Raw genomic sequence first — 15,238 nt, 5'->3', positions numbered from 1 at the left:
TTAATACCTTTTAAAGAAGATCAGATGGCAATTCATAAATGCAAATGGCAGTGCTGCAAAAAAGCAAACCATTACAAAATCTTCTTTCCAAAACAGTTTTAAAAACAGGAATTTGGAACATAGGAAATAACCGAAAAGCATGTGAGAATATGGAAGTTGTACTGTCAGCAGTAGATGAGACTACTATAGCATGACAGCTAAGTTTGGCAGGTTCATTATCAGCTGTAAATTACAGAACAATTGTATAATTAAAGAAAAAAACTTAAAATACCCTTCTGCAGCGGTAAAGGCAAGATGCCGCAGCAACTATAGGAAATTGCTAAAATGCAAGTATGGACCAAAGAGCAAGATTTGCAAGAGAAGCAAGTAGCAGGCAAATAAACCTGGCAGCATGTTAATGACAAAAATCCCCCAAACAAACAAAAAATAAAACATCCAGAACCAACCAAACTGAACAACGAAGGCAAGAAGTTTCATTATACCACGCACACAAAAAAAGCCAAACCAGGCTACAGTTTTGGCTGCTTGTGCCAGTATAAGCTACTCAAGATGCACATTTTGTAGCCTGAAAGATTATCTCAGCCACAATCAGTTCTATCAGTGTATCATTTATTCAGCATTTAATGGCTTGACCTAGTAAATCTTCAGCAAAACTTGAGCACATTTTATTACTGCCACGAGGCATTCTGACTCTGATCAATTAAACATTAGGACCCTCTGGGAAATAAACTAGCTTACTTAATACAGTTTTCTTCCAGGAGGTAACCCGGGAGAATGGACCTTCTTACATTTAACAGAAACCTGAAACTGTGAGGAAGTTTCAGAATCAGAATATTCCAAATATTTCAAAAGAACAGAGTTCTGTAAAGATTGAGTAAAGTGGAAGTGTTTGGAAAAAACAAGCTACTTAGCAAACGTACCAAAATCTGGTCCATGTCTTGTCAGAAAACAAGCTGGATTTCCCCCTCACTCAGTTATTAGGCAATGCAAAGGCAAGTATTCTGTTCACATAGTGCCCTCTTCGCCCTTCTTATTCCCTTGGTGCTTCCAAACTGATTGCTCATGACAATTCGTTTCACTATGCAAATCAACATTCTGTAAAACAGAAGGTGGTTAAGTTAAGCTGTTAAACACCAGAACAGAAACAAAGTCTCTCCTTGCCTGACAGTCCTGCCCTGGAAACAGTGGTCCGTATTGAATGTTAAAATTTTGAAGTGTAAAAAAACCTTTCAGGGGTTCTTGCTTTCAATAGACAAGGCAGATGGTGCTCACAGAAGGAAATTATTTCCATGTTTTTCTTTCCATTTTCCTTCTGTACGTCTCTCCCCGTGGACCCTTTGCACATAAAGATAGGAACAAGCCTGAATCAGTTTAACTCTGAAAGGAAAGCCTATCACAAGCAGTCGCCACGCTGGTCTCCAGCTTGCGCGCTGGCAGTGCTGAAAACATGCCATAGCATTCAATCCAAAATGGGTTTGGTTTTGCTTTTGTCTTACAGATCAGGCAGATAGGTAGAGCTAAGATAGGTAGTGGATGTGGCAGGACATTGGTGATATTTCTAACCACATTTGCACATGCACAGAGATTCCCCCAGTAACATCTCTTCAGAAAAAACCCCAATCACTATGCTCCAGACAAGCTTAGCAGGGTTATCGCTGTTAAGAGACCATGTTTTCCCCAAGAATCTAGGTAAGATTCAGGCTGAAATTATAGTTAAACCTGAATTTCAGTTAGGTGGATTCCTAAAATACACCATAAAATAGAAGTAAAACTTTTATTATGCAATCTCGACTCACAGAAACTGTTCTTACAGTACATCAACCCTTGAACTAGGGAACTTGCCCTGGAGCTGGAGCAAGGCCACAACATTCCCGGAGCATCTCTGGGAAGCTCTTGGGGTGTTTCAGCTAAAAAAAATAGGTTTCCCTCTTAATTCACATATTAATTTCAGCTACACAGAGTCTCTCTATATATACACTTCATAGTAGGAGATGCTTTAGTCTATACAGAAGTTTTTTTAAAGAAAATTAATGACTTTTCACAATACTAAACAGTTAACTTGAAAACCCTTAATTATCTTCAGGAACAAACAGCATTAAAATTGTCCTTAATTAAACACTCAAGACAACAGCCAGACTAATCCTTGAATTTTTTAATAGCATGAGGAATGCAGTAAGTTTTAACAAGTTTAATTCCTTAGTATGTTGTCACAGCTAACACTTGTTTCGGAAGGAAAATAAATAAAACTTACGACTGTTACAGTTCACTAAATCTGCTGCAAAAATCTCTGTGCAGGAAAAGTGAAGAGATGATTCTAACATTATACAGAAATATGTCCTGACAAGCAAAAGCAAAACAAAAGTGTATTAAGATTAAAACCCTTAGTAATTTTAACCACTCATCCACAGAAACTCACTTTGTTTTTTTCACAATAGCTACCTTTTATGTGAAAATTAAGATTTTGTGGATTTGATCATATTTAAGAACTTCAATTTCTCTACTGCCAAGACTGTGCTGTATTTTTTTTATTTATATTGGGGCCTCAATAATTGATAATTAGTTCAAGAGGTAGACCTAGATCTACAAGACATGCAACAGCAGAAGAGTCACCCCAAAACACTCTGCGAATCTTTTCTTCCCCCATTTGCTCAAGTATACACAGATACATAAATTATAGCCTATTGCAGGTAAAGAAGGGTGCTTCATTGTCAAGGGTCATATGCAGCCTTTAACATCTCAGAAACAATATCCTGGCTCCTGTACTGCCACTTCCAGGAGCTTTCAGCCCTTTGGGGTAATCTATCATCCCAGAAGTTCCCACCAGGGCTCCTTCCCTCCCTTTCCCTACTTCTCCGTCTGGCACTGCCCTCTACTCTCCTGCCTGCTCCTAGCTTTCCAGCAAGTAAATCTCTCCAAAGTTCATCCAGCCCTCAGTTCCCTGATCTAACTGGAGTTTGCTTTGATACTTTCCGGTGCCAACACCACTGCCTAAGAGAAACCACCTCTATTACTGTTACTCAGCTTAGGGCTGTTCACAGCCCATACAGAGTTGTTTTTGTAGACCTAGCTAAGCAGGGAGGAAAGGGCGAGTGAAAAGGTATTTGAATACTGGACCTATTTTCTCTCTGCCCCTTTATTAGCCTCAAACACCACCCCTCCCTTTCAAGCAGGTCCATCTATTCTCCTTTTGCTCACCATGGCAGCACAACACTAACATCCTCCTTCAATCGCTTATCAGCATCACATAAAGACACATTTTTAGATACAGGATTTGGTCCAGCGCCATTTTCAAATCACCAGGTGCTTTCTTTGGCCATTATGGCATTTTAATTTGATTCTTAGATTTTAGGGTAATCAGGCGACTGTGTTGTGGCAGAGCTGCAGAGCACAGCCCACAGGAAACTGCTGCTGAGCTGGCCTTTTCTCTGCAAATTCCTGCTGTTTCAGGTCCTGCAGACTGAATGCTGCCAACAGCCGGGGCCGGGGGCTCCAGCCCTTACAGTACCCAGCCTGGTGGCCTACCAGCATGGCTGTTTGCTGAGCTGAGAGCTGCAAAGCCACCTCAGCCTATGCTCCCTGCATGCTCCAGCTCCCACACCTTATTCTGAACTTGGCTACAAGGGTGGAGGAAGGCTCTGACACTGCTCTCCAAATGGCCTCTGCAGCTCCGGAGCCACCCTGGGGGACACGAGCCACCTGAAGGCTCAGGAGGTCCTGAAGATATCAGTCTACTTGGGGTAACTAATCACAGTTCAACTGTCCCGGTGCAGGCAGGTATACAGAAAGGGGAATAACAATACTCAGGTGGCAGTTATTACAAATAAAAGTAACCATCCGACCCTTTTCGTATGGAAACAACTGCAAAAATTCATACACAAATGATCCAAAACAACCTGCCTTATTTGGTGATGCAGATTAGCAATTCTGCATATTCTAAAGAAAGTCAGGTACCACACTCAGCTGAACTGCAAAATTACTTCATATTACTAACCTTCCTTCTTTCCCTCAATAGAAAATTAGCTAAAGTAGATAGCATGTGTTGAAGAGCCAGAGAAAAGTCAGGATAATTTTTAGGAAGCATTAAAAAAAAAAAAAAAAAAAAGAGAGAGAGAGAGTCAGGTCACAGCAGATCTTAAAATTCTCATCTCTAGGCAGAAAGATAAAGTACTCACTATTGAATTCTTCTCCATTTATTTTCGTTGTTGACAGCCAGCACAGTGTTAAGATTCACTATGGAGTTACAACCTGTTTCATTCAACACTGTCAAAATGCACTTAGATCCAGAATGGCAAGAGCCCGGTTCACAACACTGCTTTTTCACACTGGTTCGAAGGGGCCTTCAGTTACAGGAGAAAAGCCAGAGCGTGACTATAGGACTGAGGAAGAAGGGAGGCCAGAGTGGTATGCTTCTGAAGTTCAGCCCCAGAAATACATTCCACACTGTGACTGGACAAAATAAAACTCCCCGTAATGTACTATAAAGGGGATCTCAAGCTACGGAAGTGCTCTCTACCATACTGTGATCCCTGAACACAGCTGGCTACACCCAGATGTTCTACCAGGTTTCTGTAATTTCTCCAACTCATCTCTAGTATGACAAAGAAAAGCATTCATGCTGTGAAGGTTAAATCAGTCCCACTGGACATCAATATTTCCCTTGTTAGGAAGGATGGAGAATGTCACACAACAGATACTCAAGACTCCCACAGATGACTGTTTTGGTTTCATTAAGTTCACATGCCAGTTTTTGTTCAAGCCTTAGAGAAAAAAATATGGGGCATACTATACAGCATTATCACTAATATAAAGAATTTGGAACTAATCTTATTCCACTCTGCTAACACAAGCCATACCTAGGCTTCCACTTTTTGTTCCTCATTGCAAATACTCCAATTCTTGTTCCGTATCACTCAAAGGAAAAAAAATGTCACAGCGGGCATAACCACCAGTGTACTGGTTAGCACAAAGAGACATTTCCCCATGTAGGAGCAGAGAAAAGCCATAGCTGATTTTCATAATGAGCCTCGAGGCTCAAAAGCAAAGTTTCCAACTTAGTCTCTTAACACTTGTACTCAGTGTTTTCTGCATTCAAGTGAAGTAATGGTCTTTACACATACCTTCAGACTCCATCTGGGAAATGCAGGACTGACTTCAGCCTCTTCTGGCTTCTGGGCTGAAGGTTACACCATATACCTTGAAAGGTACGGAATGGCCTCAAAAGCACGTGAAACAGATTGATGAATTCAAGCCAGCACCTTTACATACAGGAAGGATTAGGCTTATTAAAATTGTTTGCTTTGCAATGCATCATTCTTTTTCCTGCTCTCAGCAGTTTACCAGAATTTCTAAGTTAACTCCCGCAATGCTGGGAACTTGCTTTCCTTTACAAAGGGGTAGAAACACTGGAAAAAATACAAAAAAAAAACATCTGAAGGGGAGATCACCTGGACAAGGCTATCTGAAATTAAAACAATCACATGAACCACCTTTCCCTTTTCATCTGGTCTTCTGGAAGTATTCAAGCAACCCATTTCTGTTGGCAGACATCAGAAAGAAAACAAATGACATGCATGAAGACAGACAGCATCAACACAGCTCATTCATCCAGTTGAGACGCACCAGCTGTGCCAGTGTCAGGCAGGGCACCCACAAGGAGACAGGCAGAACTACAGATTGCTCAGCATTTGCAGCAGTGGAGAGAGGAGAACACAGACACATTTTAAGAAATACTGCATGTGTTCTAGGAACAGAATAACGTGAAGTACTTCCATGGCCGGGTGCCCAAGAACTTGCAGCCGCCATCATAATCCAGGGATTTTACTGGTCAAAACGGAATACCATGCTTTATATTGCACACAGGGTCCTGTGCTGACGAGAGCACAGCATGCATTTGCAGAGATACGCCTGTGGCAGCTGAACGACAAGACAGACAAGTGGATTCAAACAATCAGTTTAGCAAGACTCAAACATCCAATACAGGATAAGCATTGGTAAGTGCCACCAAGACTAAGATCTAAGCCCAGAAACTCGGCAATATACAGCCAGATGCAGCAAATAACTTACAGAAGCTACCGAGTAGGCCACACAGGTGAGCCCTGTGCCAAGTTGATGAATAAATGTCTACAATAAAAAGGTGACCAAACCAGAGATTTCACAAGGGATGACACAATAAAATACACAGAGGATTTTCACAAATGCATACCATTGCCTAGTTTACAATTAGACCATAGTCTGAAGTTTACAATTCAGCTGTAAATATAAAGTTTACAATTCAGCTACAACACTGCAGTTATAATACACTACGCCTGCTTTTCTCCTCTTTGTTTCTAACCACAGATAATTAATGTGATGTCCCAGTATCAAGAAAGCATTCACCGCAATTAACAAAGATATCCATAAATTCAAATTGGTTAATGCTTTAATATTGATTATTATTAAGTGATTAATGTCTTAATAGGATGACAAAACAGTAGAAATCACGGTGGATTCTTAAGACAAATCTCCATTAGAAAATGACCAAATCCATCAACAGTAGAATCACTTAACTGCAACCAGGTTTCATTACAAGAGAATAAAGAAAATCTGAAGTAGACCACCAGATACCATAACTTTTACTACTACGAAGAAATAACAAAAACTCTTTTCTGGACTACAGAATATACAGCACACCCCTTAACACAGGTGAGGACACATTTTTTCCCCCCTTCTCTTTCTCTCATACTTAACACCAGTTTAGAAAAATAGCTGTGCTGCTGTACACCACTTTTGACTCAAAACACGTAAGATGAGTTTTCCTGTAACTTTGTGCAAATACAATCTCTGTCCTTATGAGCTTAGAAAAACTGGGTAAAAGATGCAACTCTGTTCTTCTACCCCCACAATCATCAGAAAGTATCCTCAAGGTAAGAAAGCCTACTAAACCCAAAAGACACTGTAGATCTTGCTGTACCAAAAACCAGCCTGAATGCTCACTGGAAGGCAGCTGTAAAAAGTTAAACATACCCGTTTAATTCAGGAAGGTGAAAGATACTCTGGGATTTCCCCACAATAATAACTCAAGAAATACAGCTACATTCCTCCAAGACAGAAGCAAAAATGATGAAGCCAAGCATGCATGATTATACTTTGAATATCTGCCTAACCCAAAGTGAGAAGCATCCCCTATGCAAACTTTTTTATGCAAATAGGATAATCCTTAGGTTCCGCACTCAGCCATTTTAAGGGAAAATACCAGAAAAGGACCAATTAGAATTAAAGACAGCAAAACAAAGACAAGCACATATCTTTCTCCGCTCCCTAGTTCTCATTTTCTTCTTTTTTCCCAGCGATGACAGACTGACAGACAGAAGGAAATATACATCCACCCCACAGTCTTCCATACAAGTCAATACAAAAAAATCAAGTGTTTATTGGAAGTCTGCATGAAGGCACAGATGAGCTTGATTACAGACACATCGTAACAATTACAAATATATGTAAACACCTTGAGATATACAACAAAGCAATAATACAGCTAATACAGGAATAAAATGTAACCTGCTAACAACCCCCACCCCCCCAACTTCTTTGTATCTGATGTTCTTTCAATGATAAGCTCCAATTCACACCGACACAGTGTAAATGCTTTTAAAGTCATCACTTGGATTCATGCTCAACAAATTTGCTCTTTGACCATTGTTGTTAACCAGCGGATGTATAAATTTGATCTGAATTTGACCAGGCTTCCTTCACAAGGATCAGGAACACACAGGAATAACCAGCTAGACACCCAACCAACCAACCTATAATGATGCTTTGTAGATTCTCTAAATACACAAGAGCAATCACCAAGGTATTGAAATTAAATATAAGCTTCAGAAAAGCTCAAGGATGCTTGTTCCATTTTTTACTTGCATTTGAGGAAATTTCTGTATTTCTGCAGGAAAGGAACAGTCTACAGCTGTCAGGTGATTTTTTTCTTCCTCCACAGGAGGCTTAGATTTCATCTGAAACACCTGCCAAAACAAAAGTCAGCAATCACAAACTAAAGTGCCTTGGACAGCTTAGGTTTTAGCACTAGAATAAAACACCTTCATTTATAGACAGAGTATTAAGTTATATCATGAGAAAACACGCCTTTGCCTGTAGAAGACTACTTCCAATATTTTTGTGGAAAGGTGAACTGCTTTTTTTTTTTTTTTTTAAATTAGATATCAATGCCAGGAACTTAAAGAACTGCAATACAGCACTGTTTGAAAGGAAACGACAAAGAAAAAAAAATCATAGTTTTAGCACAAGCAATTGCCAGGCCTAGCCAAAGAGTACTCTGAGCAGCAGTTTACTACAGGGACATAGTTTTCTCAGCCTCAACCCTCAACCATCTGTCCTAACACCGCACTCCTCCTCTGCAAAAGCTTTATAACCGCCGGAGCCCAGTTCCAGTGAGGAAAAACTCCTATCCATGTAATACATGCAAAACGAAACCTAGTACAGCTACAACATTTCTCTTGACCCTGTGGCCACATCATCCCAACCTAAAGATGAGGTAGTACTTTTCTTTGGAGCCTAACTAGTTGAACAGGAACAAGCACTAGTCTCCCTAATGTAGCAGCTGTCTGTTAACACAGCGTCAAACTCCATCATTTTATCTCTTCTTCAGGGCACACTACTAACGCAAAACCAGCAACGGCTGCTTAAAAAAACACCCAAAACAAAACATGATATGAGCACACACTCCCAACTTGAACTACGACTGCATCGTTAAAGGCCACAGTTTGGCATATTCATGACTTCCTCTAGTTTACAAAATGGCAATGACTCTTAACCTCTATTTGTACTGGGACAAGTGGTTATTAACCAAAAGGAACAGAAAGGGTATCCTGATTACTTATTACAGTGAGATGTGGAATTGAAAAAAAAAAAAAAAAAAAAAAGTTTAAGAACTCTAGTCTGAATCCAAAAAGGGCTGGGAAAGGAATTCAGCTCCTCGGGGACCTGAGGAAACCAGATTGTCTTTATGCATACGGTCCATTTGGTTATTAGGGGCTCTGTTTTCTCTCTCCAAGACGACAGCTCTTTGCCCTCAAGCAGGTTGTTGTAACATATGCATGTATTATAACTTTATAGCTTACACTCATAAACCTTCTGGTTTCTTATGAGATGGCTTGCACTGGAGAAATGTGCTCTGCATAGTCCATGCTCTGTAGATTCCCAAGGATCAAAAAGAAATAGACTGCCATGACTGAAACAAAAAGGAAACATCAAAAAGATTTGAACAGTATTAGAACTCATACTGCTTGTAAAACTAAGCATTAGGATTAGAAAAACCACTACAAGACTTAAGGTCCCTGGATGTATCCACTTAGTAAGCAATAATCAATACTGAGGATGAGACTGCATTTCTTTGACTGACAAAATATTCAAGGATCTTTTATTTGTCTCCGTAATAACTTTCCATTTATTTAACAAAATATATGGAGTTTATCTATACCGTCTCCTGTCAGCAGTGCAACTTGCAAAGATCTTAGGAAGCTTTCTCTTTTTCATTGTTTCCAAGACTGCATTTTTCATTCAACTGAAGTGCACAGGGATTCCACCCAGGCAGATGGATTCCTGAAAGCAAACATTTTAACAGGAAAAGAATCCTGCTCGATTCAGCTCCAGTACCGCAACTGCCAATAGAAAAGCACTGAATCTTTCTTCAAAAACTCTCATAGTCCTTTCTGCCCTTGGGAATATACTCTCAGAGGAGTGTATGTAATTAAAACAACCTTATCTGGCTGTTAGCTGGAAGACTATCTCCGAACAGTCCCACCTCTTCTTCCAAATAACTTCTCTGGAACAAATAATGGATAAAATAAACTCTTAATGCTCTACAGGGTATCAGCTGCATTCCAGTGTCTAAGCCAGATCCCTTGAGAGAAAAAGTTAAAAAGAATGCTGCTTGATTGTCAGAGAGGAAAGCACTGCTGAAACAACTAGAAGATATATTTTTCTAAAAACCTTTAGCTGTGAAGGGGTACAACTTAACAAAATGCTCATCACAGCTAAAAATTGCTTCTGTGGCCTTACAAAACTAGTGATGATGCAGTGTGCTAATGACAGGCATTAGTAATGAAAAGGAAAACACAAACCCACCCACGTGCTTCTGAGATAAAAGCAGCCAAGCACTTAAGCCCTCATAGTAAGCTGGACCTCACTGTCAAGTGAGTTTCTCCATTCTATAGGAGAACTGATAAAATCACAGCTGTGGAATCATAATTCGTGACTATAATTCACAAGGAAAACTGAAAATCCATTTACATTTATTAAGAGATGGTTGTGCACAATTTCTTATCTTATTCAAAGAGTCTACAAATAGAGTTTAACACTTCTGATTGCAAGCAAATGTTTGTTCCAAGTTCTTAGTTAGGTAAGGCCAATTTAGCGCCTTGTTACACTTCCAAGATTTTGTATACATTTGTCAGTTCTTTACTCTCCTCTGGTAACAGTCCCACTGGAATAGTAAGGAGAGTTCACTAAGACACTTTACAACAGCAGCTGAACTTGGATTACACAAATTCAATTTTGGAATATTCTTCAAATGTAAATTATTCTAGGCAACTTTCCATTTTAAGATCTTAAAAGAACACTGTCAAAGGCTTCCCCCCTCCCTCCCACATTTATACCACTACCACTCTGAGCTTGCGCTCATTAGCCATATGTCCAAGAACCTCAAAGCACTTCAGAAAGGAGAGCATCATTTCAAATAGCGGTATACTTCGGCTGGAATCCTACTTATAAAAGAATATATTTTCTTCGTCTTATGTTTACAAAAGGACAAACATCAAACTAAACCAATCTTATCTTGACCTGAGTCCCACCTCTGACTGCCTGCAATTTTCTCACATGCAATCCCTACCACTGACTCAGGAGCTCCATTTAATTACAATGGTCACAGCTGAGTTATCTCTACGGAAAGGTGAGCATCTGCTGTGGTCATTTATTTTCAGATGGAAGCAGTGGTCAAATTTTAGGTCTGCCACAATCTTGAGAGAATCACTTGATTTGAGAGTCACTACCGTAACTAATGTAACTTGATAATGCACTTGATCCCATATTTATTTGAAAGTGTAATAGACTATATATGCATTTCTCTAAATTCTCTCAGAGCTGAAACTACACAGCTACAGTGAAGAAATTCTAGTTATGCCTCAAGCGGAACCTTTTACAACAATATTTTAACTTACTATTTGGATTTGGAGCACTAATTTTATAAAGATTTTCAGTTTGCAATTTTTACTGAATATGTGAACAGCAAACATGAAAATATATGTACAAATGTTAGTATACTACCAAAACGCTGTACTTCCTTCTTTAAAATGTCCTTAGTAAAGCATTAGGCATGTCAAACAAACTTTTGTAAACAAAAGATAAATTACTCATGTTCTGCTCTGATTATAGCCAGATACATATTCTCATAAAATAAACATTCTCTTGTCATTTTCCATGGCCCACATATCCATATATGAGGTAAACCACTTAAAATCATCAATAATACATAAACCTCAGTACTCAACAGGAACCTCAGGAAAAACGTAACTTAGTAAGATGTCAATATCAAGAAGTGACACTTTGTTCCACTGCGAAGTGAAACTAATTTATTTGTGCTAAATGAATGGAAAGAATGTATTCAGAATACATTTCTTTATACATTGTACCGGCTTAGGCTGCTAAATAAGCATTCGTTAGTGCCATGTTGTGCTACTTTCTTGTACTCTGTTTCTACCAAGCAATACAACATTTTGGCTGTTAGGCCAATATAGTCCTATATGCTCATATTTTATTTTCTAACAGACTTTTGAACATTTAGAATACCTGTTCAAACTTTGCTTCAGGGGAATCACAATTAATATATTTTAACAAGAAAAATTATCATCAGCTGTTCTCTACAATCACATTGCCTTCTGCAGCAAAAAAAAAAAAATAAATCAAAGAGCACGCTTTAATCAGCTATCAGTAACCTGCAGGCAGGACCACACTTACCAAAGTTAATTGTGACAGATCACACAGTATGGGCAGCTTACAGGTTAACAGAAATGTCAAGTTAAATCATCAAATCTTAAGGTCCACGAACTGTACATTCCACAGACTCCAACAAGCTAGTTCCCTCACTGTAAAATTCAGACTGTACCATACATTTGAGGTGCTTTTAAACAGGAGAAGTATGGATGTGTCCTGTGTGCTGAATTAAGCTTATTTACTATGTAATACAATAGAGTATGTGTCTTGGGCACTGATTAGGGTGTCTGACTCACTTTTGCACTAGAAGCTGTTATTTCAAATGACTGAAACGTAGTGCTGATTTTCCATAAGCTTGGTAAACATTAATAGTTCAGAATTTATCATATAGCCCATCATGCCTTTAATTTTCTGCAAATTGTCATGAAAAAATATAAAAAGGTATCCCTTTAATTTTACAAACCTAAAAGCCAGGAAAATGAAGCTTTGGAGCCAAGCAAAACGACATAATGCCGTATTACCAAACAGAGTAGCAAATGTTCCAGCCAGAGAATGGACATACATGTAGTTCAAGTAAACACTGATGGAAAACTTTTGTTAAGTTAGTGTTGTAGACCCACAACACTGGCTGCATTTTATACAAACGTTTACAACACAATTAACAGTGAAGCCTATATAACCTCAGTGCAAATAAGTCAAATCCAAATACGCCAAGTAAGCCTTTGGCTTTTAGTAAACTGCTCCATGTTATGAGTCCACTTCTGACATACAGACTGCTGAGCACATGCACTAAGGCTGAGAGGAGGGATGCACTGAATGTTGAAAAGTGGCTGACTGCGATGCTGCGGATTGGACCGTAGGCTGCACAGGTGGTGGAGGTGGTGGTGGAGGTGGCTGCACTGGGGTCTGCGTGTTTGGAGAAGGAGGAGGAGTGGGACGTTTAAATTTGTCGGGGCTGTTACTTCTTCGTGGTGAAGGCCTCTGCAGAACAAACATTGAAATTACGTTTAACACACTCCTGAACATTAGGTGCAAGTCCTCTAATCGATTTATTGAGCTTTGCAAAGGAAAAAAACAACACAAAGAATCTGAACAATTACATGGGAAGAATCCATTTCAAAATATCGCAAGAATCACAATATAGCTCTTATATAAAAAAAAAAGTTTTTTTGAAACTGAGTAGCAAAGGAAAGGAGAAGTACTTCTGACATCAAACAGAACATGCACTCCTTCTTGTCAGCTTGCAGGACACGAACACAAGACATGTCCTGAAGATAGGTTTACCTACAATGACCAGCGAGCTAAAAAGAAATGAGAGGTGCTGTAGAGACAGCACAATCCAAGTGGTGCCTGCCCAGCCAGTAAGTGCTGATGAACTTTTAACTTTACACTGCTGGCATTATGAAGTCCAGCTATGTGGTACCTGCGTGTGGGTGGAAGCGTTTCAAATACCAGAGAGTCTGCCCAGAATCTGCAGCTTCCTGAAAGACTCTTAGCCTGCACGCTGGAGCAAGACCAAAGCATAACACAAGTTGTTCTTTGGAGAACAAAAACCAGATTACAATCCTTTGAGCTGCCGGAACAAAGCAGTTGTTAGAGAGCTCTCCTCAACAGAAACCACAGGTTTTTCAACAACCTGCACATTTTAACATTAAGATTTAAAACCCACTTTACCTTTAAAAAGCAGCGAGGGGTGGAGTGGGGCAGAAGGGATCTTCTTTAATGTCAGCAATGTGAAAATATAAATTACATTACAGAACACCAAGTTCTGCACTTTTGCAACAAAAATGCTCACTACTTACCAATCCAGTCAGCATAAATTAAGAACCTCATGTCACGACAAACCACCCACCCAGAATTAATAATTAAACACAGGTGATCAGCTTTGGGAGAAGCATGATTACAGTGCTATACATCAAATGTACTATACGCAAGGTCAATTTGTTCTGTAATGGAGATAAAAAAAGATAAAAAATCCTGGAGTCAAGAATCAAACTGCAGTTTAGTCAAATAATGTATAGTGTATCAATTTTTTCTGCACATCTATGTACAATAGATTAATGCTCTATGCAAAAAGCCAAGGGATTCCTGACAACTGGCTGATGCCTCTGAAACGCTTAAAATTATTTATTGCATTTGCATACATCTAATAATATGAAGGGACCTGGTTTCAGTACTGAGACAAAGCCAAGAGCTACTTGTCTCCACGTTCCTCAAAACAAGTAGCATTTTGTCCTGAAGATGATCTTTTCCAGAGTGACTCGATGTGATACCAATGAATTTACCGTTTCGGAAAGAGCTGTATTTCACAGAGACTAAACAGAACACGTTCCTTGAAAAAGTTATTTATAAAATTAGGTGCCAGGTTTTCCAGAAGCATAAAGATCTTCCTGTGACTAACTCATGTGACACGCAGCAGTGGGCTGAACCTGGACCAGGATTCTACCATCCCACTGAGTGTCAGCTTCTCCTGTTCTACCCACCATTGTAGCATTCCCACCAATCTTTGCTCAACGAAACTAACAATTCCCTTGCTAGTTCACCTAAATGACTTTCGAAGCAGCCATATTTTAGCATTCTACTACAAATTGTATTGAAACATGTTTTCATATCTGAGAATGACAAGTATATGCAGAAAACTTGCAGGATACTTACATACTACCAGACCCGATGAGAAAAATCAAAATGGTCTTGATACAACAACTATAAGGTATACTGCCAAATGTTTAACATTTAGGCCCTGTTTGCTCATTAAACTCCACAAATATTTAGAAGAAACACAATTAAGTAGAAATGCATCAAACATCGCAGGTAAAAAGAAACTAAAAATCCAGTTGAAAGACATGAGAAATTGCCCTAACAAATGTTTATATTAACTTTCTTCTTTGCCAATGAGAATAGAAAATAAGAGTTAACTGCCTGTTACAGTGACATGATGGTAGCATTGTGTGTCATCCTGAAGAAAACCTGAGCTTGGAGCAACCTCAGATGACTCATCCGTCAGATGGTGGAGACTAGGAGAAAAATGAAAGCAATGTTTTTACTTCCTGGGATAGGCTTAGTAGCTTAGAACATCACTTCTCATACCCTGCCTGCTGATCCGTAAGATGATACCTATTACTGTCCTTAAGATGACAATACATCCTATTCTTTTGCAGAAAATAAGGTTCTCCAAAAAGAATCAGTTTCTGAGGGGTGAAGAGGAAAATCAAGGTTGAAGAAAGCACCAATAGATATCTTGGAGTAAGGAGACAAAAAC

The 15,238-nt window shown here is 39.3% G+C and overlaps 1 protein-coding gene across 5 annotated transcripts in view; it reads right to left on the bottom strand.

Moving 5' to 3' along the window:
• Nucleotides 1-7,378: 7,378 nt before the first annotated feature.
• CCDC6 (coiled-coil domain containing 6) overlaps nucleotides 7,379-15,238 on the bottom strand; it is a 54,208-nt gene continuing 46,348 nt past the window's right edge. For 3 of the 5 annotated variants that reach the window (XM_055721332.1, XM_055721335.1, XM_027817156.2), the window contains exon 9: nucleotides 7,379-12,960. In XM_055721332.1, the coding sequence (XP_055577307.1) occupies nucleotides 12,769-12,960 (192 nt within the window). In that variant the 3' untranslated portion in view covers nucleotides 7,379-12,768. Of the gene's footprint in view, nucleotides 12,961-13,009; nucleotides 14,994-15,238 lie in introns of those variants that run through there. The other 2 variants (XR_008734019.1, XM_055721333.1) reach the window with 2 other exon arrangements.

This window comes from Falco cherrug, chromosome 9 (assembly GCF_023634085.1).
Source record: "Falco cherrug isolate bFalChe1 chromosome 9, bFalChe1.pri, whole genome shotgun sequence".
Lineage (NCBI taxonomy): Eukaryota > Metazoa > Chordata > Aves > Falconiformes > Falconidae > Falco > Falco cherrug.
Note: the sequence above shows the minus strand (reverse complement) of the source record. Positions and strands in the feature narration are given on the sequence as shown.